This window comes from Odocoileus virginianus, chromosome 30, assembly GCF_023699985.2.
Source record: "Odocoileus virginianus isolate 20LAN1187 ecotype Illinois chromosome 30, Ovbor_1.2, whole genome shotgun sequence".
Lineage (NCBI taxonomy): Eukaryota > Metazoa > Chordata > Mammalia > Artiodactyla > Cervidae > Odocoileus > Odocoileus virginianus.
Genome location: NC_069703.1, coordinates 23160789 through 23187897, shown reverse-complemented (window position 1 = coordinate 23187897; position 27109 = coordinate 23160789). Strand labels below are relative to the sequence as shown.

The window sequence follows — 27109 nt, the reverse complement described above, 5'->3', positions numbered from 1 at the left end:
CCCTCAGGGGCTGACCCCAGCCTAGAGGAGCCATCTGCAGCCCCCTGCGGACCCCACGCAGAGGCGACAGAAGGTCCGGGCTGGAGGCAAGAGACTGGAGGGACGAGGAGTGGGAACGAGGCAAGAGGCTGAGTCAAGGCAGACGTATTGTAGATCAGGAGTGCTGAAACCCCCGGGGTTGTTTCACAGGTGCTCTGACTCGGCCTGCAGGGGCCTCCAGGGGCTGGGAGGTCACACCTAGCCCAATACCCAGGTCAGCCTCAGCCCAGCCCCCGAGAAAGCACATCTTTCTAAGTGCCCAGCTCCAAAGCTCTGAAATCCTGGGCTTTGATAAAGGCCCTGGCACCCTGCTGCCTGCCACCCCTGCCGGCTGCCAGGACCCCCTCCTCCCTCCCACCCACGCCCTGCCCCCCCATTCTCTTCGGGTAATTAGATTCTTCTCAATTAGCAGATTACGATCATTACCAGCTCATCTGGCAACCAAGCTCTGCACCCACAGCTGGGGAAAGGGGGGGGCACCAGGAGGGGCACACGGGGGTCACGGGTGAACACCAGAGAGAGCTGGGTTTCTCTGGGGCTTCAGGAATGTGGAAGGAAGACTGAGGACCCTCCACCTACCCACTCACTGGCCCGCAGAGGGCAGAGCCAGGGTGCAGGAGGTGGCCAGGGCTCCTCCCCTCCCAGAATGGAGTAGCTCCCACTGCGCTTCTGGAGAAGGCAGCAGCTCAGGTTCATCCTGCCTGCCAGGGACTAGAAGACAAGAGACGTGGCCTCGGGCGGGGGAGAATCCCCCCATCCTGCCAAAAGCCAAGCTGGGAGCAGATGGAGCTGGCAAAGCGGAAAGCGGGCCGGGACTGCGCAGGCACCAAAGAGACTGGACACCAGGTGATCCAACCTTGGGCCCTGGGCTCCCAGGCCCAATCCCCATGCCTGCTGCCTGCACCCCCACCAGCCAACCGAAATCCCTCCCCCTTCCCCTTGGAACCCTTACACTCCGGAGCCTGAGCCAGGCCCAGTAAAGGGGAACAGGGAGGCAGCATCAGGGTGAAAGCAGGACCGGCGGGCTAGGAGCCTGGAGGGCCTTCCTCCAGAGCGGCAGAGAGGCTGAGGCAGTAGGAGGGGGAAATTTACCAGGGCTCCAGATTCATTATTCATGAGCCCGAAGCAACGACTCCAATTTAAATGCTAATGTGGGGGGGCCTGACTCAGCTGCCCCCCTTCCACCATCACCCCCAGCCCAGGCACAAGCGGAGTCCATGCAGGCTCCAGGGTTCACCCGGGTTTATTAGGGAGTGGAGAGGGAGGGCACGAGTCCTCCGACCACCCACGTTGCTCCCCGCAAACGTGCCTGTGAAGAGCCTGCCTGGACAAAGGCTGGCCACGCAGGCAGGCAGGAGCCTCAGGGGAGCAGACTGGAGTTCAGGGGGGCCTTCTGGCAGGCCCCCTCAGAGGATGATCTGGTTGGTGAAGCTGCGGCTCAGCTCCTTGTGTGGCAGAACAATCGAGTTCAGGATGAGCACCTCGGCAGGGATCCGGACGCGGCAGCCTGCAGTGTGGACCAGGGCACCAGGGAGAAGCCATGGGGAGGGGAGGCGAGGGGCAATGAGCTGGGGACCACTGCTATCTGGGGGTGGGGGGGACCCCTCCCTGCCCATCTGTGCCCCCTGTGACTTACACAGGACCTGACACACAGCAGACACTGGGTAAATGTTTGCTCAAGGAATACACACACACAGACACACATACACATAGGCACACAAATGCTCCCACAGGGCATGGCCATCACCTGTGGAAGTTTCTTGCAGTCCAGCGACCAAGAAAGCATACCTAGGATAGTGATGGCGGGCAGCAGCTTCCCGTCCTTGAACAGGCTCTCACTGTCCATGTGGGCTCGGGGGTCGTTGGGGTTGGGGTCATTGGGGGTACCCTCCACGCGGGCCCAGCGCCCCACGGTGCTCCCCCAGCCCACGATGCTGTGCAGAACACACGTGTGCTCCTGACAAACAGCAAGAAGGGAGTGAGGGGCCAGATGCACAGCCCATGGTGCATACCCTTCCGCTTGGCCTCTGGGGGCGCCACATGTGCAGCGTGGGCCTGGGTGCCTACCTGCAGTGTGGCTCCGTGGAGGACGATGCTCTCTCGGAGCCGCACGCCCTCGCCTATGGTCACTCCCTCCCCGATGGAGACGTTGGGGCCCAGCTGTGGAGAACAGCACAACCGTAGGCCTTGGAGGGTCCCCAGTCCAGTCCCCTCACAGAACAGATAAAGGGGAAGGGACCTGCTTGAGGCCACTCTACAAGCCGTGCATGAAGGTGAGACCCCATCCTGAGCTCGGGAGAATCTGTACCACCCCACCCATTCTGATGGCCACCTCCCTTCCTCTGGGCTGGGCCACTGCTTACCACTGCCGACGGGGCCACCTTAGCCGTCGGGTGGATGTAAACATTTCCTAGAAGCAGAAGAAAGGACTGGGGGCAAATGCCCCTAAACCACACCTGGTTCAGGGAGGGTGGGGCTGAGACTTCACCTCTGGATCTGTGACCAGGAGTCACAGCTCAGAGGGGAGCAGGGCTGGACTCGGGGGCAAGGGTTAGGGATTTGGGCAGGATGGGTACCTCGAATCCGTGGACCCCCTGGCGTGTGCTTGGCCAGGCGTTCTGGGTGAGTGAGCTGGTACTGGCTCAGATAGAGGCGGGAGGCATAGAGGGCTGAGCTAGGGGCCAGAAAGTGGAACGGGGGCTCAGGGGCCAGCAGGGCCTGTGCCCACTGCCCCAAAGTCTCAAACGACCCAACCATCCCATCAGAGGCCACTCCCATACCCTGCGGACTTGATCTGGCTCCAGATCCCGTCAGTGAGGTGCACGTAGATCTGGCCCTGCCCGGCCAGGGCGGAGAACACATCCTGCTCCAGGCGGATGGTACCTGCCCCGGGCCATAGGCCTGAAGAGTCCTCCCTGGCACGGAGGGAGGGATACTGACATCAGTTCCCCAGCTGAGCCTGACTGGGGGCCAACACAATCACTTGGGGACAGGGATCAAAGCGAATCCCACCACCTCTCCAGGTCTGGTCAGATCTACTCCAGAGGGATGCTTACATCCAGGAAGCTCTCCCATCACCCTTGCACACATCACCCTCGCACACATCACCCTCGCACACATCACCTCCCTTTCCCCACCCCCCGAGTTGCTGTGTTCCCAGGCACAGACCTGCTGCCCATCCTGCCCTTCGACCAGACCTGGGTTCTCCTCCCTTTTCCCATTCTCCCCACCATCCGCCCTCCCTCTCACTGGATGGAATGAAACACAGACAGACTCACCCCAGAGGAAGGCAGCTGGTGAGGGCAGAGACAGTCACAGAGAGAGACGGAGAGAGAGAGAAAGAGAGAGATGGTGGAGATGCCAGCTCAGCAGAAACAGAGAGGCCAGGAGAGATGGAGAGAAAAGCAGAGAGATGGGTGGGAGTGAGAAAATGGTGATGCGTGAATGAGGCATGAGATGGGAGATGGGTGGGGGAGGAGGGAGTGAAGGCAGGGATCCAGGGAAGGAGCAGGTCCCAGCCAAGAGGACGACCCTGGGCTGTGGCCAATGGTGAGCAGGGCTCTGGGGCACTGTGCTCCAGGGGGAGCCTGAGCCTGAGAGTACAGCTGTACACGCGCACGTGCGTGTGCGTGCACACACAAGCCTGTGTGCACCCAAGTGTGTGTGTTGCCGTCTGTTTGGAAAGGCATCTCTGGGACACTCAGGGGTTGAGAGAAATGGACCAGAAGGGGAGTGGGCAGGCAGTGACAGAAGACGAACTGAGATGGATAAGGAAGAGGGACAGAATGAGGTTAGGAAGGGAGGGATGGGGAGGCTCGGCTGGAGATGACAAGTGGAGACAAGAAGGACAAGGAAGGTGAGCGGGTGGACGTGGAGCCTGCAGAGACTGGGGGGAGGTGGTGGGGGCGGAGGGGGGGTGTCTGTGCCCAGGGGCACTTGGGGTCACAGGGTCATGGGGCCTGCCTCACAGTTGCCTATCCTGCTGATTTCGCTGGAAGACATCTCGGAGGGGTTTCAGGGCTTCCGGGGAAAAGAGGTAGATGCCGCAGTTGATGATGTCACTGACGAACGTGCTGGGCTTCTCCACATAGTGCAGGACCTGAGGACAGAGTAGGCTGGGGTTAGGGGAGAAGAGGCCACTGCCACCACCTCTAAGACCCCCTGAGCTCCAGATCTTCCCTGCTGCCAGAGTGGTCTTCCTGCAACGCAGACTGCCCCCAGCTGTTGGCCTTCACCTTCACGGTAAGTCTGAACTACATGCCTTTCTCCTTCCCACCTCCCAGTGTTCCCGGAACATAACTCCATGCTATTACATACCTGTTTCGGGAATGCCCGTTCCCATCTCTTCATCTGAAAAACTAGGCTTTCAAAACCCAGTGTGAGGCCACTCTGCCCCAGAGCTGGCTTCTCAGATCTGGGCACCCCTGACCTCTGGCCACACCTCACATAGCACTGTATCATTTGTGATGGCTGGGTTTCCCACTAGTCTGAGATGCTTAGAAACAGGGATTGTCCTTCAGCTCTACTTCTCTTACACCTAGCTAGTACCTAGCCCAAGACTTCAGAATAAAATTTATGCACACACATGTGTGTGTACATGTATTTTTAATGCACAAATAAAAAGGGGTGGAACAAATAAAAGGGGTGCATGAAAGTCAGGCTCAGGGAGCTTCACAAACAAGGACAGAGACTCTCCACATTGCTGCTTATGCTCTGACTTCCGTAATTCCGGAGATGCTATGTGGTTTCCTGCCTCCGGGCCTTTGCACATGCCGGTCTCTCTACATGCAATGCCTTCCCGTCTCCTTCATCTAAACAGACTTTCTCCATGTAGCCTTCCCCTCCCCCACCCAGGTAAGGCTGGGTTGGGCTTCTTTTTGTGCTCTCAGTAGCACCCCAGGCATTTATCTACTGTGACGCTTTCACTCTCTCCAATTTCTCTAGAAGGGATACATGATAAACGAGGGAGGACATGCCCCACCTGTTTGACAAGAGTGGCCACCCCCCAAGTGGTGCAGCATTTCCAGAGGTGGAGTGGCTGGGGAATGATGACACACACAGGCCCTCCACTCCCTCCTCCCACGCCCATCTCCGATCTCACGCCTCATTCACTCATCACCATCTTCTCATTCCCAGAGCAAGCCAGCCCCCTCTCTGCTCTCACCTCATGCGTCTGTGGATTCTCTACAATGCAGCCGTAGTTGAGGGACTGTGTCCTATTAGCCTGAAAGACAGACCCACCGAGACAGTGACCTGCTAGCTCCAGAGCAGCAGGGTCTGTTTCCTCTTTCTTTCCCTCTCCTACAGCACTTGGCACGCACCTCCATGGCAGACAGGGCTTCAGCAAGGGCGAGAATTGACAGCTGCCGCCACCCCCTCACCCGCTCCCTGCGGCTGAGCAGCCAAAGGGCTTGCGATCTCCACCGCCCCCTCCACTGCTCCTGCAGTTTCTGGCACACCTCCCTCCTGATGCCCGTTCCCAGTCCAACCCCTGGGCTGCCTCCCCAACAGCCTGCATTCCAGAAACACTTCTGGATTACTCCCCTCAGCACCCTCCAGCCCCCCGGGGCCCCCTGACCGTGGTGCCAAGAAGCAAGAAGGGGTGTGGCTGGTGTCTGTGGACATCCAACATGGCGCTCAACGGGAAGTCGGAGCAGACATCAGCGTTGAGCACGAAGAAGGCTTCAGGGCTTCCAGCTAGGATCTGGTCCCGGAAATGGTAGAGACCACCCCCTGTGCCCAGAGGGGCAAATTCCTGCAGGTACCTGTCCCCAGGGACCCCAGGGCCAGCTCAGTGAGATCAGGAGAGACAGATACGAGGAGCCTCGGTGCCTGACTCCTCCTGCTCCCAGAGGTACACCCGCCCGCGGCCCACAGAGAAACTCAATAAACTCAGGGATTCACAGATGCCCCAGTAAGAATCCTCCTAGTGTGTGAGGGTGAAGTCCAGTGGATGGACCCCACTCCCGAGAACCAGAAGTTCGGGGCACTGCCCCCCAACCCCCACACCACCCATGTGCACAAACACCTGATGGGAAGGTTAAACTCCTGCTGGGCAGCTTCCAGGAACCGGGTAAGGGGCTCATCAGGCTGGTAGAAGCCAATGAGCAGAATCTCCTGCATCCCAGGGACCTGGGGATAAAGGAAAAGGTTGGAAGAAAAAAAATATCTGATAGGAAAGAATGAAAACGGGGAGAAATCCCTGGTGCTGGCTGCGAAGTCTGGAGACCACAGTTTCTTTCTCAGCTGTGAGGCCCCTGGGCACTCACTTTACCACTCTGGCCTGTTTCCTCTTCTGGACAATGAGGAAGTTTGGAGAAGCCTCAGTCCCTGATGTTTACATCTTTTATTATTCTATTATCCCCTGCCCTCTCACATCTGAATTGGGGCTCACCCTAGGGAAGATTTTGCCTACCAAGCTGTGTTAAAGAATAACCCATTCATTTCCGCCCCCCGCCCCCGTATTTGTCATCTGTCAATATGAGCTTGAGATGAGGATATTATTTATCAAGCACCTATACTGTACTAGGCACTTTACAAACACGGTTGCAAGCTTCGCCACCTCACAAAGCAGGTCTAATCATCTCCATTTTTACAAATAAGGAAACTAAGGCTCAGAAAGACTGGGAAATTTGCTCATGTCCTTACAGCAGGTAGAAACGAGATTCAAATAAAACCCTGCCTGCTTCAATACCAAAACCAATAAAGAAATTAGCTCCTCAGTGAGCAAAGGTATGAGTTCTGTGCTTTGCTATCATTAAGGTTCCCCAAGCTACAGCGTTAAATTGTCTCTAAGATTTTTGCCTGATCTCACATTCCATGCTTTAAAAATAGGAGAGGAATCTGAGCAAGAGGCCAGATGAGACTAGGTTAGGAGAAGACAGTAGGGCAGCCATACAGAACAACTCCAGGGGGCAACATCCACATTTTCATTTGTAAATGGTGGTCCCTGAAGTTATGCCTTGTGGGAAGGTCATGGTTGGAAAAGGGGGAAATATGGCATGAAAGGAGATGAGCAGGAAGTGAAGTGGGAGAGGGGAGCCTACGGGGTTACCTGGGCACAAGCCTCAATATGGTGCTGGATCATAGGCACCCCCGCCACAGGAAACAGGGGTTTGGGCACCTCAAATGACAAAGGCCTGAAGCGAGTCCCTGGAAGAGGGGAAAGAAGCACATTTCATCTTCCTGCCTCTCTCTGTGCTCACCCAGTTAACCACTTCAGCCCAGCCTCCTCCCCTCATTCCCCTGGCTCCTCACCCTTTTGAGGGCCTCCAATCAGGATCACAGCTTTGAGCATGATGGCGATTGCTACCTAAACCTCAAATCCCAACAGAGAAGTCAGGCTCAGATCTCACACCCCAACCCAGGAACCTGATTCATACCCCAACTAGGCCCCAAATCCCAAATAGCAGCACTTAGCCCTCTCCAAGGATGTAAATCCAAAGTTCAGTATGCACCTGCCCAGGATACAACACCTCGTATATTTCACACAACTCAAATCCCAGCCCAGACTCCAGCTGGCCTTCAAACCCCACAATGAATCCACCCAAATTCTGAAATTCACACCCCACAATTTGACCCCTAATAGTCTTCCCTCTGGCCACAGATTCAGCAAACTCAGAAACTCAGCAACTCAGCAAGAGACACCCTTCTCAGATCTCAAACCTCAAGAAACCTAAACTCCAAACCCATCAATTCTCAATTGTTGCATCCTGACTCTAGATCTTAAGCCCTGTACCCCAACAGTGAACCCTGAATACTGAACCTCAGACCCTGAGTCCCAAATATCTAACTACAATCCTAAGAATGGCTTCCAAGTACTGAACTAACTCTGATGCGTATATAATGCATCCCAAATCCAATTTAAAATAAACCTATATAGGCTGAACCTGAATCCTAAAACTAACCTCTAGGTGATGAACCCTGAATCAAAAGACAGATTTCTTTAGCGTCCCAAACACCGAACCTACCAAGCCCTGAGCACCGATACTGACGACAAGTAATGAATCTCTGGATTCGGAGAACTGATTGTTGACCCTCTAAACTGCACAACTGACTCTAATAAATCCTAGCCTCGCGCAGCCAGAGACTGTGGGACCCACACGAGAGCGTTAGGGCGGAGAGCCAGTCGAGGCCTCCGAGCCGCTCTCGGTCTACAGTCCTGTGCCCTCTACCCTTTTCGGCGCCCCTCCATCAGCTCCCTTTACCACTAGTCCCCTTTCGCCAGATCTGTCGCCCGCTACTGCTTGGTCCTTCCGCGCACGTGTCTTCTCGCAACTCGCGAGAACTCCTTCGCAGAGTCTGCCGGGAATTGTAGTTCTTAACTATCCTCCTGCTTTCTAACCAGGAGCGAGGAGGTGAGATTTATGGGAGAGCACGGGGGCGTGGCCAAGAAATCTAGGGGGGCGGATCCAAATTAGAAGAACGGAGCCTGAGAAACTGAGATTGGAATTTAAGATTAGGACCTGAGCTGTCTGGGCCAGGTCCCAGGGAAGAGCGAGGCTAGAGACCTGACGGAGTGTGGCCAGCCTTGAGATGGACTGGGCCAGAGTGCAAATCCCCCAGGAGAAGGTGGGGCTTGAGCTATGCAAAAGAGAAGACGGAGTGATAGACTTTCAAGTGCGGGAACTTTTTGACCGTGAGAAAAGTCATATCTCAGATTCACTGTCTGCAAAATGAACCACTGGACTAGGCACCCTCCAAACATTCTGATCCCAACTTTCTGTGACCTTGGTGTGTTGATCTGGAAAAAGTGTGGGTGCAAGTGCAGGGGAAATGGCGTCTCAAAAGAACAGAATAGACGCCAAGAATCAAAGAGAGCAGCTTTATTAAACAAGATGAAGGAGGGTTATCTGACCCACCCGCCCGGGGCTCCGGCCAGGGCGACGGGTCTGAGGGTCCCTTTCAGGCCACAACCACGCGAGCGATGGATGGTCCATGCCCAGGCTGTTCTCCACGTACACTTCGTACTTGCCGCTGTCCTCCAGCGTGGCCTAGCGAATAGTCAGCGTCGTGGAGGTACTGTCGATCTCAAAGAACACTCTAGGTGGGAAGAAGGGGAGGGCAGGGCCTGGGATCAGTTTAGGCGGATTGCGGCCGGGGTACTGAGAGCTCCATTCTTCGTCGCCCAGTTCCCCGCCCCCGCCCCACTCCCGCCAGTTTCTGGACCCCGCCCTGCCCGAGCTCCCGCTCCAGGTGCTGTCCTTGCGCAAGTCCCCGCCCTCACCTGTCGTCTTCTTCGATGTCTTCCCCGTTCTTGGCCCAGTCCATGTCGGGCGCAGGCTCACCCAGGATCTCGGCAATCGGCGTTACCGTGGCGCCTTTGCGCGCCTTAGTGTTATCCTGTCCCTTCTGAATCTTCGCTGGAACTAGAGGAAAGGAGAGGGACAGCCACCCAGTTAAGGACCTAGAGATGAGGCAGGCAGGGCATCACCTCCCCAGCTAATACCCGTCTCTAAATACTAGATGGATTTAAGCTCGCTGTGTGACGTTGGGCAGGTCTTTAACCTCGCTGAGTCATCATCTCCTCAACCGTCAAGCGGGACTAATCCCGCCCTTCGCAGAGGTTAATGAAGAAGGATCAGTAGAGATTCTAGGGCTGAAAACCTGGAAATGTTCGCACATCTAGCGGTGCCTCGGAAATTGCGCTGGGCTGAGAGCCAGAAGACCAGGGCTCTACCCCTGCCTCTGCTTCTGGCTCTCGGTGACCTTGGGGCCCTGGAATCGCGTGACTGAAGCCCTTAGCGGGCTTCTTAGGCTGGATGGGATGGAATTCTGAGGGTAGGAAAGGAGTACGCGCGCGGCCAGCGCTGCGCTCTGGTCTGCCGCTCAGGCTGTGCGGGGGCTGGGCCACACCCCCCTGCGGACACCGGGAGGCCCAGCGGTAAGTGCAGCAAGACCAGGCTGTGGGCGCCCGCTAGCTGGTGCTGCTTCGCGCGGTGACACTGCAGCCAGGGCGAGAAGTACCTTCCCCAAGGATGCGCGCCGAGTCGGAGCACTGGCCGAAGGGGTTGCTTACGTTGATGCTATACTGGCTCAGATCTGCCAGCTCGCGATCGTGCACCACCAGTGCCACTACGTCAGGGTCCTTGAAGACGTAACGATACTTGGGCCCGTTGCGCAGTTCCTTGCGGTCCTTGCCCCAGCGGATGAATGGGTCCGGGAACGCCGAAACACGGCAAGTCAGTTTCGCCGCGCTGCACTCCATCAGCAGCACCACGTCCTTCAGCGGCTCCAGCACTCTCGGCGGCCTCTTCTCGCGCAGCTCCTTCCAGGACCTACCAGCACGGTCCAGGTCATGGCCCCAAGCTCTCCTGACGCGGCCCGGGCCCACCTGCAGCCCTGTCCATCCGTACAGCATCCCCTGCTCCCCTCCCCCACCTCAGCCCACTAGGCCCTTAAACGTGTGGGGGTGGGTAGGGAAGGCAGCCGCTCCAGAATTGTTAGTAAAATTGTCTATTCTGACAGCCACCCCTCCTCCCCTCAGAAACCACTCTCCTCTAAGTCCAGTGACCCTATAGGTACATGACACTGTGCTCAGTCGTGTCTGACTCTTTCCGACCCCGTGGACTGCACATGCCAGGCTTCCCTGTCCATCACCAGTTCCCGGAGCTTACTCAAACTCGTGTCCATCAAGTCGGTGATGCCAACCAACCATCCATCCATTCTCCTCCCTCCTTCAATCTTTCCCAGCATCAGGGTCTTTTCCAATGAGTCAGGTCTTTGCATCAGTTGGCCAAAGTACTGGAGTTTCAGCTTCAGCATCAGTCTCCCCCCACCACCCAAATACAGTGTTCAGTCTACCCCCACCCCCCAAATGCAATTGTGAACCTTCTGCAGCTACAGCTCCCTTCCTCCAGTGATTCCTCAGAGCTCCCCCTTACCTGTGGTCCTGGTAAGAGGCCTAGATGAGAACGGTTGCTTTCTGAACCTGGGGATCGTTGATATCCAGTGTACATCCACAGGGAGGGGCCGCTGGTTTTTTGGTGGGAGCTGCTTTGGACATCTGGGGAGCAGGAAACAAACAAAGAGGTCTAGGCTGACACAGAGATTCCGAACTTCAGACTTTTCCCTGTAGGTTCAGAACATCCCCCTATGTGGGAGTGTCTAGGCTGACCTGAAGATCTAGACTCGTGAGGGCTCAAGTTCAGGACGTGGGTCGACTAGCTGGGTGGCAGGCAGCATGCCCTTCCAAACGGCAGGGCCAGGGCATGGGTAGGTGTTCAGCCCTAGGCCCAGGTTTAATACATGGCTCCCCTCCTTGCCTTCTTTGGCGTGGTTGCCCCAAGCCCCAGGGGACCCCAGCCCCCATTCCCTGACCCACACAGTCTCCTTATTTAGCCTGAGGATGCCTGGGATGCTAGCTCAGCCACTGGGGCAGCCCCCAGGGGAAACCCGAGCAGCTCTGGGGTGCACCACATGTCAGCACCCGGAGAACTGGGCAGCTGGGCATGGCCCCATCCCCTTCCCAGAGCAGGGGCTCTCCATCTCAATCCCAGGAGAACTAGGCATGGCTTCAGGTCTCAGGTCAACAGGAGACTCAGCTCCCTGCTGGGGCAGTTTACACTCAGGTCAGTCCCTAGAGAGAGGAACAACACGTCGTTCCTGGACACAGTCAGTTAAGGGGTGTGAGTGTTTGTGGAGGTGCCCTTGAATGAAGCCATAGTGGCGATGGGCTTCACCGTCCAGCTAGCCAATTAGGAGGGACCCACATGGCAGTCAGGACCAATCTGGAAAGACCTTACTCCCCCCAACCCAGGAGTCTAGGGTTGTCATTTCCACGCTGTGCCTCCTGGTGGTGAACAGATAAACCTAGAAGGGACCTTAAGGATTTTTGAGAACAGCATCCTCTCCTGCCTCCCCATTCCCACACTCCCCTCCATGTGACATCATAGGGTCTGGCTGGGCTACACTGTCCCTGGAGATTGGCCCTGACTCTGACACTCTTGGTCTGCCTAAGCTCCCTCCCTGGGCACAAGCTGGTATATAGGGGCATCAGATCACCAGGGGTGAGGGGGCTAACTCCTCCGAGATTTGCCTGGAGTCCAGTCCACCCACGCCAGGGCAAGCCTTGCTTCCCTTCACTGTAACTGCCTGCCCAGGTGCAGAGTGCTGTCAGCTTTTGATCAGAGCAGTTTTGACACGGCTCTGCTGACATAAATTACCTTTGCTCCTCCGAGTTTGGAACAAGCAGTTCACATGCCATTTCCAATGGAGATGAGAGGGAAGCTCAAGATCAGAGGGGGGACGGGAGCAGAATTTTACCATTTATCAAGATATGAGTTCAGGCACCTCATTTTTATATGAAAACACTTGCAGTGTGTAGGGGATTAGAGACTCTCACAGGCAACCTGTATATCTTCATTGCTAAAATGGCAGGTGGGAAAGGTGGCTCTCTGGCCCCTTCCAGCTGGCCCTAACATCCTGTTATTTTATGATGATGGGGTTTGGCTCTTCCCTGGTGTTCTGAGAAGCCAGAGAGGCTGGGCTGGGCAAAAGGTGGTTTGGACTACAGCCAAGGGACCCTCAACCTTGATCAGCAATACACCAGCACCAGCTCTCTGTGCTCATGGTGAAAAGCTTTATTTCTTTTACATTACCAAGAACATAATATTCAGTCTGGGGAGGGACAGGGGGGGCATAGTCCCTCTGGACAAAGAACTGGCTCCCCCTCCATCCACCTCAGGGTGGGCAGCCCAGTTACAGGACCCAGTGACCCTTCTGTGGCACTGAAGGGGGTCAGCTAGAGTCAAGGCACCTTAGCACCCAGTGGGAATAAGAAGGGCCAGGCTGAGTGTCCCTGGGCCCCAGAAAAGTCCTCATCTATGGTCCCATCACAGCAGGTGCGCTGACTGCAGCACTCACAGATGCCCCGTGTGTCCTGATTGGTGCTCTGACTCAGAGCGTGGGCTCGTGAGCCTGTCCTGCTTTCCCCTACAGTTCTTCTCACCATCTGCTCTCACCAATCATCATGATGAAACCCCCTCTGCTCCAGGGGTCAGGACCAGAGCTGCCCTGTCCCCTGAACAGAGTGAAGAAGGCTGAGCCAGGATGGGGGTGTGGGCTGGTCCCTTCCAGAGCCCAGCATCCTCCCACTGTGATGATGGAACATGTGAGAAGAGGTGGGAGCCACCCGTATGGTTAGAGGCTGGTGGTGGGGATTCAGTGGTCCTGCCAGGATTTCAGAAACTTTAGAGGGAGAAACAGACCCACATCTTTCCTCTCTCAAGGAATTAGGGACAGGTGAGGGGCCAGGAGGGTCAGGGGGCAGGGGAGGAAGGTCCTAAGGTGCTAGGTGATATACCTCAGTTCTCACTGGCCCAGAAAAGGCTGGAATGCCCTTTTCCAGTACCCCAGCATCGTGTACGCGCGGTACCCCCAGCCATCCCTCCCCATAGACCACACACATAGGTCCTGCTGCTTGCCGTTTTTATTTTCTTTGTGACAGACAGACAGACAGCTGCACAGACAGCTGGATGGCTGGGGGGGGGGGATGGTCAGGACAACATAGGCAAGAGGGATTGGATGGCAGGGAGACTTCATAAAAGTCAATAAATAAATAAATATGAATGAGAAGGAGGGTGAAGGCCACAGAGAGGCGGCGGGGACATCCTCGGGCCAGCGCAGAGGGCCCAGCGCTGCATTCACCAGGATAGGAGGAGAGCGCTGCTGGCTTGAGAGACCCCGCCTCCAGCCTTCAGCCCTCCAAGCTTCACCTTCTGGGGAGGCTGGCAGCTGGCCGCTCGCCCCCACCCGAGTCCTCTCTCCTCTCCCTCTCTCACCTCGCTGCCCTCTCTCACGTACTGCCTCTGGCTCCCTGACACTGTCTCCACGTCCTGTCCCTGCTTCAGTAACACTCCCAGCCCCTGGCCTGTAGACACCCTGGGCTCCCCACATTTCCTCCTCTCCATTCATTCATACCCTCCTGGGTTGGTTCTCCCCCAGATGCTCTGTCTCCCTCCCCCAGAACCTCAGTAGAGTCTCCCCCTCCCTATGCCTCGGCTGCTTTCCCTCACTTGCCCATTCCTGCCTTGTCCCTCTTGACCTGATCCTGACCCCACCCAGCCTGGCCCATGGGTCTCCCGCTCTGGCTCCAGCTGGGTGGCATCGACTGAAGCCCTGGGTCTCTGTCCCCACAGGTCCATGAGGTAATAGCCCGGCCTGATGTTGCTGCTGGTGGTGTCCGAAGCCCCCCGGGCCCACCCGGCTCCGCGGGGACCCTGGAATGTCCCGGGGCGTCAGCGGGAACCCCGAGTCGAAGCCCGTGGCTGGGCTATGGTCCGAGGCGCTAGGGGCTGCCTGGGTAAGAGCGGAGCAGCACCTTGTGGCGGGTGGCAGCCTCGGCCCGGCGGCGCCGCTGCTCGCTCAGGAACTCCTTGAGCCGGTTGGTGGTGAAGGTGAGCGTCTGGCGGCGCAGTTTCATCAGGTAGGCATCCTGCAGCCACGGGTGGGCCAGGCAGTCCTGCACGGAGGGCCGGCTCCTGCCAGGCCAAGCCAGGGACAGTGAGCCTGGAGGCATGGCTCCCGGAGCAGGACAAACTCCACCCTCCCAGAGACAGGACTCCCAATCCAGGATTGACCCCTAGGGAGTGAGCTTGGACAACTCTGGGACTCAGTTTCCCAGTCTCTGAAATGGGGACAATGATTCTGCCTGTGTCATAGGGCTGTTATGGGCTTTATATGGTGGTAGAACAGCCACTTCGGAGAAGGAGGAGTAGTGACCGTAGTAATAGCAGCAGCAGCATATTATTTGTGTGGGGTAGGAGTTGGGGGGCTTAGGTGTGGGCTGAGCCAGGGCAGTGTGAGGCTAGGAGAAGGTCATGCTGGGAGGCTGGCAGGTGTGAGACCCACTCACCAGGGATGTACTGAGAGGACCTTTCGCAAGAAGAGGGTGGCACTCTGGGATGTGTTGGGGTACAGCTGGAAGGAATCAAAGCGGCCCCCCACAATGCGAGCCTCTGTTTCCTGGGGGTCTGGCTCATAGAATGGGGAGCGTCCACTGAGCCTGCAGAGGAGACAGTTCAGTTAACAGATGCAGACTGAGGGGGAACTCACAGGTCCAGGAGGATAGTAGTGTGGGGGTTTCTAGGAGCACAGCACTCAGGGACAAGCTACCTGCGTACTTGTGAGTGCACATGCATGTGTGTGTGTGTGCACAAGTCGTGCACATGCATGTGTGGCTGGGGAGGTGGGGGGTGCAGGCAGAGGGCAGGGCCTGGGGGTACTCACATGATGTAAGTGAGCACACCCGCTCCCCAGATGTCCGTGGCAGAACCGATGGGGTCTCCCTTTACCATTTCAGGAGCTGACAGGAGATAAGAGACCACTGTGAACCAGCTTCCAGGTAGCAAGGGAGCAGAGAGAGGCAGAGTATGCCCCTGGGGGCTTGGGAAGCAGGACGGTGCCCAGGTCACCAGACCACGAATACAAGCAGAGCAGCAGGCCCCGGATACTGGTGGGCTGCATGGCCCCCAAGGGAGACTTGGGACACCTGAGGAATCAGCCCAGGCACTGAATGTTGGGGGGGGCATCCCCAGAACCACAGAGGAGCTAAGAAGCAGATGATCACAAGCTCTTTCAGATCAGCTCCAAAGGTGGGCGCCCATTCACAAAGAGTGTGGCCAACACCGAGATTAAGAGCCTCTGAAATCAGCCAGGCTGGTTCTAATCCCAGCCTGCCCGTTCTAGTGACAGGACCCTGAGCAATGTACTAAACCCATCTGGCTTTCCATCTCCTCCTCTGTAAAGCGTGGCTCGCACAGTTATTCTAGGGAATACAGATGATGAACAGAGTATTTAGCAGGTAGCTAAATGGTAGCTAGTTTCCCTTATTTATATAAATTAATAATCAATTCCCCTGTCTTTTCAACTTTATCACATCCTGGGTCTACCATGTACACTGATACTGAACAAACACCTCCCTGCACCTCTGTTTCCTCATCTGTAAAACAGGGATAATATGCCAATCTCCAGGGCTATTATAAAGAAAAATTGAAAAAAAAACCATGAAAAGGACTTAATTCGCTGCTTACATAGAGTAAGCACTCAATAAATGGCATGTATGTGGGTGAAGTGGGTGGAGCCATGGCTGCTGCCCCTTTGGCAGTAACCCATCCCCCCTTGGATGGCATGGTGCCCTCACCCATGAACTCCAGTGTGCCCGTGCGGTGACCCAGGGGCCGCAGGGCCTGGGGGTTGTAGGGCTGGGCACTGCCGAAGTCCACGATCTTGAGGGCGTTGTCAGGGGCCAGCAGCAGGTTGTCTGGCTTGATGTCCAGGTGCAGCACGTGGCGGCCATGGAGGTAGTCCAGGCCTTGTAGCAGCTGCACCACATACGTGGCCACATCGTCCTCTGAATACCGGAATCTGGAGGGGTGGGGCGGTCAGGGGATAGCCGAGCCCAGCTCCCCCCAACCCCTGCTCTCTGCTCCCCCAGATGCCCAGCTACCTGTCGCTGAGCCCACAGAGGAGTTCCCGGTTGCCGCAGCTCTCGGCGATGAGCACGAGGTAGCGCGGGGTGATGTAGGCCTCGTGCAGGGCCATGAGCCGCTCGTGGTGCAGGGTCCTCAACACCTCGTACTCTTGCAGGACCTGCCGCTTGCCCTCGGCCGCATACGGCACGATCTTGGCCACGAATGTTCGCCCGGTGGCATTCTCCCGGCAGGCACGCACCACACCAAAGCGACCCCTATGCATTAGGGGGCATATCATAGGCTCAGAGGAGCGAGGGGACACTTGCACTGTGCCGGCTAAGCAGAGGGTAAGCAGGGACCCCTGGGAGCAAGGATGCTATGGTTCCCAGGGTGGGGCCTGGAGTTCACTCCTAGGAACCTGGGTTTGAGTCCCAGCTCTGCCCTTCACTTCAGGCATATCCCGTAACCTCCCCAACCCATCCATGGAATGGAATAATGCAGCGCCCCTCTCAGTTGTGAAAATTAAGATCACGTGGCCAAAGCACTGGGCATGATGCCTGGCACAGAGAAAATCTGAACTTAACTGTGTTAAGGACCCAGATCTCATCTCCCCAGGCACCCCAACACCCCTGGCGGGCTGGTCTTCTCTCTGAATCCCCGTTGTTGCCAGAGCTCCATGCACTCCCCACCTCTGTCCTCCTTCCCTCCCCCAACCCTGGTCCTGCTTGCCTGGCCTTCTCCTCCAGGAAGGTGTAGGGTTTCTGAGGGGGGCCCTGTCGAAGAGTGGTGCCTTCTGGCCCAGGAGCCCTGGCGGGACCACCCCCAGGGGAGCCGACCACCTCCTTGGCTGGGCTGAGGCTCCGCACAGTCACTTTAGTGGGCTCAGGAGGGGGTTCAGGGGCTGGGGGCTCAGGGGCTGGTGGTGCAGACACAAAGGAGGTCACCATATACAGGGGCATTGAGGAAGAGGCTGTTTTTACCGCTTGAGGGGCAGAGGCAGGGGTGGGGGTCTCAGTGTCAGGGACGGAAGGTTTGGGCTCGCCTGGGGAGTCCTGGGCACTGGGTGGGGTAGGTTCTACTTGCTGGGCAGCCTGCAGGCCCCGGTGCTTTCGTGGGGGGGTTTGGGGTGGTGGACCCACAGCCTTGAGGGAGGACAAGGCCTGGCTGGGGGGTGCTGGGGAAGATGAGGGGCTGAGAGGGGCTGCCTGGGGGCCTGGGGGAGCAGGAGCTGGGGAGGGGCTCAGTGGAGGGGCCAGTGAGGTAGGAGCGTCAGGAGGCGGGGCCCTGGCTGGCCCTGAGGTAACAGGGGCATCTCTGTGAGCAGCAGATGGCAGAGCTGAGGAATCTAAGTAGAGACAGAGAAAACCATCACCATTGTGCCTCGGGGGTAAAACCAGGTGCTCCAAGGAGGGGCCGGACCCTGGGCCCAGTGACCCTGCCCTCCCTGGCCACCCCTGCCCTGTCCCACTGACCTTGCACGCCCCTGACGAGGACCTTTTCAGAAGGGTTGCTGAAAGGCCCTTGCCCAGCACGATTGGCACAGGCCACACGGAACCTCACAGTCATGCCGACTGGTAGGTGGGTCACATTGTAGTAGCAGTCGGGGATGCCCGAGCTCACGGGGTGCCAGGACGACTCCCCTGCAGGGAGCACGAGGCAGGGGCTGAGGCCACAAGAAGAGGTGGCCCAAGCTCCCGGTGCCGTGAGGAGCTCAGGGAAGGTACATGTCTCCCCAGCTTCTCCGCCCTCCACCAGCCCCCCACCCCTGACCAGCCTGCCAGTCCCTCACCATCCACCCGCCGCTCCAGCGTGTATGTGCAAGGTGCCTTGCTGTCTCCCGGCTTCCAGAGCACCAGTGCCGTGTCCTGGTAGGTCTGGGGCACCTCGGGAGGAGCCAGCTTTCCTGGGGTACCTGGTAAGAGAAGCGGAGCCCCAGTGAGCCCCTGCACCCCATCGAGCCCTGTCCCACCACCCGCATCACTACCTCCTGGGTCCCTGCCCTGGACTCACGAGCCACAGCCACGGTACAGGAGCTGGTGATGCTGCCCAGGACGTTGGTGGCAGAGCACTCGTAGAGCCCCGCGTGCCGCTTGCCCGCCCGGGGGATGCTCAGTAGCTGACGACCATCTTTGCAGGACACGATGATCACCGAGGGCTCTGACCGCAGGGACTGCTTGTCTGTGGGCAAAGGAGGAGAGGGAGGGGTTGCAGAGTGAAGCAGCACACGTGTCCTCTGGGCCCCCTCAGCTGCCACTTCCCACTGAACATCCCCTGGCCGTGGGGCCACTTGCCTACCCCTCTCTCTGGGGGAGACGTGATCACCTCACCTTTCATCCAGGAGATGTGGGGTGCAGGGCAAGCCGCCGGCAGGCAGAGCAGGGTGGCTGCCTCTCCCTCCAGCAGCACCTGGTCCTTGAGTTTGATGTGGAAGACTGGGGGAAAGTCTGGAGCAAGAGCAAAGATGGTCATGGGTCTGCGGGGACCCTGGCTCCCTCACCGCTGATGGAAGGGAGGAGGCATGCGAGAGCTAGCGCTGCCTGCAGAGAGCAGAGTGAAAGGCCATCTCTTCTCAGACAGATAGGGGAAGGAGGTGTTGCCTTTGATAATTTCCTTTGGGGTGAGCATCACTTTCCCAAGCACTTGCTGTGTGTAGAACGATCTTTTCCTTTCACTGATTATTGAAGACATGCCGTAGTTGCTATCTCATATGTTTAGAAGTCACTTTAAGCACAGCTTGGCACTAAGTGCTCTACAAACACCTGGTTTTGTTTTATTTTTGTTTATTTGGCTATGCTGCACGACATGCAAGATCTTAGTTCCCCGACCAGGGATTGAACTGGCGCCCCTTTGCAGTGGTAGCACAGAGTCTTAACCACTGGAACCCCAGGGAAATCCCTATAAGCACTTGCTAAATAAGATGAAAACAAATATTAAAAAACTACAATGGTTAAGCTCCTGCAATACCCATTCGTTCTGGGGTACCATAGGGCAAGTGACAGGAGCTGGTGACCTGACCTGAGACTCCCAAGACTGAACATATGTTCAATCAAAATGTGCAATTTCAAAAGACCTAAAGTCAAGGCAAACCTGGGGCAGACCCCCAAAGTGTGTCAGTCTCCCCCATCCCTCGTCCCCCCAAGGTCTGGGGCACCTGTCCCAGACCTTCTACACCCTCCCGCAGATCCGCTAAGTGGCGAGAGCTTTTGAAAAGGAAGGACACCGGATCTGCATGACCTTGGACCGTGTCTGTAAATTGAGGAAAATAATACCAAGCTCACAGAGTTGTCATGAGCATTCAAAGAGGCAAGTAAAGCACTTAGCAGATGTCTAACATATAATAAACGCTCATAGATGCTAGCTTCTATTGTTGTGATTATTATCTCGTTAACATGCCCAGTGGAGAAGCCAGGCACAGACCCCCAGAGGAAGAGGCTGTTTCAGCAAAGCTGGCTTCACAGCAGGCTGGTGAATGAGCCCACGGCAGGGCTGCAGATGGCCACTGTCTTTGCTCCAGGTCTTTGCTGGCCTGTGGCTCCTTAGTGCCCTAAGGATTTGCACTCCTGCTCCCTGGGAATGTCTTTTTAGAAAAATCCCATCCTGGTCTGGGGATGGTAGTGGTGTGGGGGGGAGGTGGATTTCTTTCATGTGGACTGACAGGTAGATACACCTGGGAGCCCTGGCTCCTGCCTGTCTGTGGAACCAGCAGGGGGTGGGGTGTGGATGAGCTGGGAGAAGAGGGTCTGCAGAAGAGGCTGACAGGACGTCAGCCTGCCCCTTTTCCTACTGTACCCCAGGGTTCCCCTAGGAGGGCTCCCACACCCAGGTGCCATCAACATAAAGGGAATATGGTTTTGTCAATGACCACCTTCAGATCAAGGGAGGATACTGGGTAGTGGGGAGAGAGAGGGAGCCAAGGAGAAGGAGAGATGAAAGGTGACCCTGGTCCAGCTCTGCCAGTCCCACTCATGATCCTCCCAGGGGCCAGCCTGACTTGGGAAGGTGGATGTGGGACAGCCTTCTTCCCGAGGGGAGAAAGGCAGAGGGTGAAGTAAGAAGACACAGCCTCGGCAAGAAACCAGCTGCACAAGCAAAACAGTCGGGAGGGGGGCCCCAGATGGGAAGGGATCAACTGTCCCCAGGCCTCGGGCTGGTTTCTCTCTCTACGCAACTCTCCCCCACCTGCACCTCCTTCACTGCCCCTGCCCCCGCCATCTGGCCTCCGTCCCTCCTCTTCCCTCACTACTGCCCTCTCCACCCACTGCTTAGAGTGAGATGCCCAGGTTCCCCTGGCCAAGGAGGGACGAGGTCACATGTTCAGTCATGAGCCCTGCTGAGATGCATCTGGAACAGTTCTGAGTTTTATCGGAAACTGGAGAAGAAGAGATCGGTGACTGATAAAGGCCCTGCTTGTAGCCTGGTGTGGTGGACCTGCCCCTCTCTGCAGGTTGGTCTGGAAACCCTGGCCTCCTGAATTTCTGCCACCCATGAGTAATGCTCCCCACTTTCAAGTGGAGGACTGAGGTCACCCAGGGAGGAAATACCTCCCCCGCCGCAGCCCCGGGACATGTGGGCAGAGAGAGAGACCAGGGCATATCCCAGGTGTTGCTCCCCCCAGCAAAGAGCCCCGGAGGAGGCTTGTCTGTGTGCAGAGTCTTCAGTGGGGGCAGAGGGGACAGGGAGGGGTGATCAGGTGTTTGGGGCTACAGAAAAATGGAAGCTTGAAGGCACAGTCCAGACTGTGGGCCTCCAGGCTGGGAGAGAAAGAGTGTCTTTGGGAGCATGTTCACGGGCTTCCCAGATGGCTCAGGGGGTAAAGAATCTGCCTGCTAATGCAGGAGACTCAAGAGACGGGGTTCGATCCCTGGGTCGGGAAGATCCCCTGGAGCGGGAAATGGTAACCCACCCCAGTATTCATGCCTAGAAAATTCCATGAACAGAGAAGCCTGGTGGTTATAATCCATGGGGTTGCAAAGCGTTGGATGCAAATGAGAACACACACAACAATCCCGTGTACACACAGCATCAGGGGGTGCTGAGGGGCAGGGAGTCCGATCCTGAGCTCCCTCAGAACCACACCCAGGGACAGAGACCTTCTGGGGGGAGGGTGGCTGGCCAAAGAAAGGCATGAGTACAATGTCACAAAGGCACTTCTGGGCTCTGGGTGCAGAGGGTCATAGAGTCCAACTTACTACCAGCTCTGTGACTCGGACAAGCTACTTAGCAGGGCTAAGCCTCTGTTCCCTCACCTGTAAAATGGGCAGATGACATTTTAGACTAGTTCCTAAGCAAACATGCGAGGGGTGAGTGAGGCAATGCTTGTTAACTGCTTAAAGGACACTTGGTGCCACTAATTAATGACAGCTGAAGCTATTAGATGATTGCTGTTCTTTCCTGACTCCAGGCCCCCTCCACCACTGCCAGGGCTCCTCCAAGCTACAACTTGTAGCCACGTTGTACCCAACTGTAACTTTTCCCTGGGGCTTGCAGGGGGCTACTCACCCAGCAGGCCTGGATTACCTGACTCACTGCGCACATACTGGTGACCCAAATCCTCCTGGACACTGCCAGAGAGGTTTGGCTGTGACAACCCCTTGTCCTTCCGCAGCCGAGAGAGGCCCCAGCGTAGGCGGCTTCGACTTTCTGCAGGAGCTGGGAAGAACCAACCCTGTGAGCACTTGCCCGGCCTCTACCGGGGAATAGAGGACTTCTAGCCCTGACCCTTCCCTGGTGGTTCAGTCGGTAAAGAATCTGCCTGAAATGCAGGAAACCCAGGGTTCAATCCCTGGGTCTAGAAGATCCCCTGGAGAAGGGCATGGCAACCCACTCCAGTATTCTTGCTTGGAGAATTCCATGAACAAAGGAGCCTGGCAGGCCACAGTCCATAGGGTCCCAAAGAGTCCCAAAGACACGAAGCGACTAACACACAGCCTCGACTCTGGCCGACTCCTCCAAGAGCCTCTACCCTTCAGCCTCCCGCGGCCCCAGTCCTGCCAGTTCTGTCCTGGGGGCCTCCAGAAATGTCTCTGCTTCTTTGCGCTGGGAGTCCCTGGCCCTCTCCTTCTCAGCGCACCTGACATCCCAGCCCCGCATCCCCAGATCCCACCACACCTGTTTACACTTTCACCCTCCACTCGCCCCCGGGGACCCCTTCTCACCGGAGGAGCCAGACGTAGCGCTGGCCTCGGAGCCCAGGGACTCCGCGGAAGGCGTGGCGGCGCCGGCTTGGGCCGCCAGCTGGTTGTGCGCGAGGCCCAGACGCCGCAGACTCTCGCCCTCGGAGGTGGCCCTACGCAGCCGGCCGAACAGCGGCGTGCTGCGGCCCGACGCGCCCCCCGAGTCCTCGCTGCTGCCGCTGCGCTGCAACCGGCTCGACAGCCGCTCCAGCGTGGAGCTGAGCCTCCGGCGCACCGTCAGCACCGGGGAGCCTCGCGCCGAGCTGCCGCCCTCCGAGCTCTCGCCGTCCCCGCCGCGGGGCTCCCAGGCCGGGTGGCGCTGCGCGGGCGGGGTCCGCCGCAGGCGCTGGGACAGAGACAGCGAGAGGCGGCGCACGAGGCCCGGCTCCCCGATCGCCCTGAGGTCCTGCACGGAGCGCGAGCGCTCGGGCCGTCGCACCAGCTCCAGCGGCGTGCCCGCCGGGCTGGGCCGGTAGATGCCGTCCTCCTCATCCGCCCCGCGGAAGGGGCCGCGCTCCTCCGACCGCGAGCGACTCAGCAGCCGCAGGCCCCGCGACAGGGGCGACTCCCGGCTGCGCTTGAACTTGGCCTCGAACACGGCCTCCGACTCCAGGTTCTCGATGCTGCTGCTGAGACTGCTCCCTGGCCTGCGGGGCACCGCAGGGACCCGGGCTTTCTCGGCTGGCCCGGGGGCTGCCCCGGCTCCCGGGAGCAGGCGCTTCTCAGAAGCTCCCGGAGGTGGGGAGGCCACCCTGGAGAACACAGCCGGGTGGGGCTTGGGCTCCAACCGAGATGCTGGAGACCGAGATGCAGGAGATACGACTGCGCCCTGCGGGGGACCTTGCGCCTGGCCTGACAGCTGGAGCGACTGCATGATCTGGGCGTAGGGAGTGAGCGGAGGCGCGAGGGTTTGCAGAGCTGTCCGGGGCTGTGCGGGCTTAGGGGCCCGGGCTGGTTCTGGTGTGGATTCTGGGGCCTTCTCTCGGGCAGGCTGGGGTGCTGGGGACTGTGCAGCCTCACTGGGGGTGCCCACAGGAGGTTCTGAAGCCTTAGGGGTGCTGGGCTTGGCCACACTGGGCCGCACGGGGCTAGGTGGCTGGGCCTCGCTGAGGGCGGACAGGGAGGGGGACTCCTGCAGCTTGCGGGCCCCCAGCCGGGCCACGGGGATCTCCAGGGGTGCCCCCGCTCGGCGGTGCCGGCCCCGGGGCTCCGCCTCACCCTGAGAGAAGCTGCTGCTCTTCTGCAGGCCCCGAGCCTCAGGTGGGTGCTGGTGGTGGGGTGCTGCCTCGCTGGAGGCCGCCCGCGCCAGCCGGGGGTCCCGAGCCCGGCCCCCCAGGCTCTCCAGCAGGGGGCCCCTGAGGCCACTGACCTTGCCATCATCGGGGCCACCCCTCAGCAGCCGCTGGCGCAGGGCCTGCAGCCTCTGGGCATACTCGCCCTCGCCCAGGCCTCCTCGGGTCAGGCGGGTGGCCCCCGGGCTGGGGCTTCGGCGCTGCGGCAGCTCCACGGACGCTGCCTTGTGCAGGCCCCGGCCCGGTTCCCTCGGCCCGGCCCGGGGCAGGGCGCTCTCAGCCGAGCTGCCCCTGCGGAGCTCTCCCCGCCTGGGGCTGGGCCCGGACGGGGACTCCTGGCCTGGGGAGGGGAGTGCCTGAGGGCTGGGGGCTTCCTGGTCCTGAGAGGGTGCCTTTCCTTGTTCCTGCCAATCCATGGGGGTGGCCACCCCAGCCTCCAGGGCCCCGAGGGCCTCGTCCTCGGTGGGAATGTCAGTGAGGGACACCCGGGAGCCCGAGAACTCGGGCTGCAGAGGTCGGGGCACGGAAGGCAGCTCCTCCAGCTCTTCCTCTTCAGAGTCGGACGACGATGACAGCCCTCCACTGGGGGGTGGTCTTCGGGGCACGGCCACCCACACCCGCTCCGGGGGCGCCCGCAGCAGCTCCGGGATGGGGCGCAGCACCAGGTGGCACTTGTAGCTGATCTGGGAGCGCTAGAGACAGGGTGCCAGAGTCAGACCTGAGAGCCCTCCAGGGCCAAACGACCGCTCGGGCCCACTCATCCCCGGGGGAGAAGGCTTAACACAGGCAGATGTGGCAGCTGAGAGAATTAAAAAGTGGATGAAGACAGATGCGCAGAAGTGAGAGCATCTGACAGAAAAGGCAGCATTAGAGACAGAAAGTTGCAGAATGTAGAAGATGAAGACAGAGAGGCGGGGCCCAGCCAAGCTCACCTGCCACCTCCGCCGGGAGAGGAATAGCTTTAGGTGATCCGTGCTCACCTCTGCACCCTTTGCCTGTGCCTGTAAACCAAGAAAGAGGGCCTGAGGGAAAGTCCTCCGTCAACCCTAACCCTCCAGCTTCGGCAGTGCAGAGATAATGTCCACAGGAGGGGACAGCAGATACAGCAGCATCGAGTCTGGGCTCCTGAGGCTCCCTTCCCAGGGGATCTGTCACAACAACTCCCACTGTCAAGGTGCCCACATGTGGACAAATTACCCCCTGAACCTAAATGAAGAGGCACCTCAGGCTTCCCACATGGTGCTAGTGGTAAAGAACCTGCTTGCCAGTGCAGAATGAGCATAGAGATGTGGGTTCAACCCCTGGGTCAGGAAGATCCCCTGGAGGAAGGCACGGCAACCCACTCCAGTATTCTTGTCTGGAGAATCCCATGGATGGAGGAGCCTGGTGGGCTAATGTCCATAGCGTTGCAAAGAGGCGGACACGACTGAAGCTACTGAGCACATGCAAGTACCGAGAGAAGAAATCGGTGGCTCCCAGACTCCAGACCGTATGCCAGGGCTCAAGGCCCAATCATGGTACACTGGCTGCCCTGGGAGGCCTGTGCTCAGGCGTCTCACTTGAAACCTGCTCCCCAGTTTACCAACTGTCTTCCTGAAGAGCCAGAGCCCCAGACATCTGCAGCCTTTGTGGGTCAGACCTCAGATACTCTCCTCAGCCACCCACCCAGGCTGTCCTTTTCAGAGCTCGTTTCTGATCTGAGTGACCAGGCTTGTATTCCAAGCACGGATACCAGAATGACCTCAGCCTTCTGTTGACCCAGCACAGTTCTCCCTGAACAGTTTGCTTTGACTGGGTCATTTGCTGAACCCCTCTCTCTGCCTGGTGCTATGCCCTGCAGTGCTGGGGGTCTGAAGATGAGTGAGAACTCTGTCCACAGAGAATTCAAAACCAAGAGGACAAACCAGTCAGGCCACCCACCAACCACAGTATGCAGGACCCGGGCAGGACAGAGGTGAGCTCAAGGAGTGAGGACACCCAGGACTGGTCTCAGGAGCCAAGGAGAACTCTCATGAGGATGCCTAGGATGTTGGGGGGGCGGGTCAGACCTGTGCCTTACAGTCTGTAATAGTGATAGTCTGTGATACCCCAATTTGAGCCTCAGATTCCTTATCAGCCAAAGCGGAGTGATAGAGCTATTGTGAGGCTAACAGATTATAAGTAATCTGTAACAGATTATAAGTAAATAAAATGCATAGCATGGTTACTGCACACAGGAGGGACTCAATAAACGGAGCTGCTAATAATGTTCTCTCCTTCCACCTCTTCTACCACCATTTTGCAAGACTCACTTTAAACCAAGGATGTTCAAGGGTCTCCTCTGCAGTAGGCCTCCTGTAAAGGAAGGAGTATTAAAAAGGCATTTATCATTCATTCATTCAGTAAATGTTTGGGAAAACGGGGCCCCTAAGGAGTTGGGGGACTGATTGTCTACAGGCAAGGCCTTGGGCCGGAGCAGGGGCGGTGTGAGGGAGCTCTGCAGTGGGGAGGCTCCAGGGCCTTGTACTCACAGCCGGTCGCGCACAAGCACTTTGATGAGGAAGCCCCGGGCCTCCCTGCTCAGGCTCAGGAACGTGGTCTCCTCGAAGGCCACGTTGTAGTTTCGGATGTTCATCAGTGTCGTCCGATCGTTTTCCCCAACGAACGGGGAGATTCCCGTCAGGCTGCAGGGGTGGAGAGGGCTGGAGTGAGAGGGGGGGCCTGGGGCTGAGAGGAGACAGAGTAGGATGCCAGCAGGAGCACAGGGCTGGGGACAGGGGGTGGGCGGAGGCTGGGAGAATCCGGGCAGAATCTTGCCTGTCCTGCCCCTTCTCGTCCCCCTGATGGTAGCACTGCCTTGAGCCCTGGGCAGCCAGATCCCTGCCCTCGGCCCACGCTCTAGCATACCTGTGCCAGCCCTCCCCCAGCCGCAGCCCGTTCCTGCAGTGAGGAGTCTGTGCCAAGGGGATATGCCCCCGGAGCCTGGCCCTTCCCTTTCTAGCCCATCTTCTGGACTGGTCCCCAGTCTTAATAGCTCTGAGTCAGCACTGGCCTTCCCAAGCATGCTATCAGTATGTCCGCCCCTCATGGAGACACATGGTGGTGGACAAAGCTTGGACATGCAGGCAGGGTGTCCACGTTTATGCTCGTGAGGCCCCTTCCAGGGCAGGAAGCAGCCAGGGTATGGAAGAGAAGAGGCAGGCTGCAGCCCTCA

The 27109-nt window shown here is 58.1% G+C and overlaps 3 protein-coding genes across 12 annotated transcripts in view; all 3 read right to left on the bottom strand.

The window, feature by feature from the left end:
• Positions 1 to 1264: 1264 nt before the first annotated feature.
• Positions 1265 to 8329, bottom strand: GMPPA (GDP-mannose pyrophosphorylase A). Of its 3 annotated transcripts, none has more exons than XM_070458694.1 (13): positions 8247 to 8329; positions 7297 to 7357; positions 7094 to 7191; positions 6068 to 6171; positions 5618 to 5804; positions 5204 to 5263; positions 4008 to 4138; positions 2820 to 2954; positions 2616 to 2713; positions 2403 to 2449; positions 2107 to 2199; positions 1828 to 1996; positions 1265 to 1546 (listed from the first exon to the last, which is right to left on the bottom strand). In XM_070458694.1, the coding sequence occupies exons 2-13, from the start codon at positions 7334 to 7336 to the stop codon at positions 1446 to 1448; spliced, it is 1263 nt and encodes a 420-aa protein (XP_070314795.1). In that variant the 5' UTR covers positions 7337 to 7357; positions 8247 to 8329; the 3' UTR covers positions 1265 to 1445. The 3 variants fall into 3 exon arrangements, with proteins under 3 accessions (XP_070314795.1, XP_070314794.1, XP_070314796.1); XM_070458693.1 differs by having other exon boundaries at positions 8010 to 8300; XM_070458695.1 differs by having other exon boundaries at positions 7297 to 7351; positions 8010 to 8300.
• A 520-nt stretch (positions 8330 to 8849) lies between these two features.
• SPEGNB (SPEG neighbor) lies at positions 8850 to 10399 on the bottom strand. Its single transcript, XM_020904710.2, has 3 exons — positions 10006 to 10399; positions 9266 to 9407; positions 8850 to 9081 (listed from the first exon to the last, which is right to left on the bottom strand). The coding sequence occupies exons 1-3, from the start codon at positions 10397 to 10399 to the stop codon at positions 9033 to 9035; spliced, it is 585 nt and encodes a 194-aa protein (XP_020760369.2). The 3' UTR covers positions 8850 to 9032.
• A 3051-nt stretch (positions 10400 to 13450) lies between these two features.
• SPEG (striated muscle enriched protein kinase) overlaps positions 13451 to 27109 on the bottom strand; it is a 58446-nt gene continuing 44787 nt past the window's right edge. For all 8 annotated transcript variants that reach the window (XM_020904837.2, XM_070458684.1, XM_070458685.1 and 5 more), the window contains 15 exons: positions 26427 to 26579; positions 26208 to 26250; positions 24849 to 24917; positions 22607 to 24608; positions 21969 to 22100; positions 18779 to 18895; positions 18462 to 18629; positions 18241 to 18363; positions 17924 to 18091; positions 17181 to 17796; positions 16487 to 16726; positions 16181 to 16404; positions 15268 to 15343; positions 14894 to 15043; positions 13451 to 14519 (listed from right to left, as the gene is read on the bottom strand). In XM_020904837.2, the coding sequence (XP_020760496.2) occupies positions 14327 to 14519; positions 14894 to 15043; positions 15268 to 15343; positions 16181 to 16404; positions 16487 to 16726; positions 17181 to 17796; positions 17924 to 18091; positions 18241 to 18363; positions 18462 to 18629; positions 18779 to 18895; positions 21969 to 22100; positions 22607 to 24608; positions 24849 to 24917; positions 26208 to 26250; positions 26427 to 26579 (4474 nt within the window). In that variant the 3' untranslated portion in view covers positions 13451 to 14326. The remainder of the gene's footprint in view (positions 14520 to 14893; positions 15044 to 15267; positions 15344 to 16180; positions 16405 to 16486; positions 16727 to 17180; positions 17797 to 17923; positions 18092 to 18240; positions 18364 to 18461; positions 18630 to 18778; positions 18896 to 21968; positions 22101 to 22606; positions 24609 to 24848; positions 24918 to 26207; positions 26251 to 26426; positions 26580 to 27109) is intronic.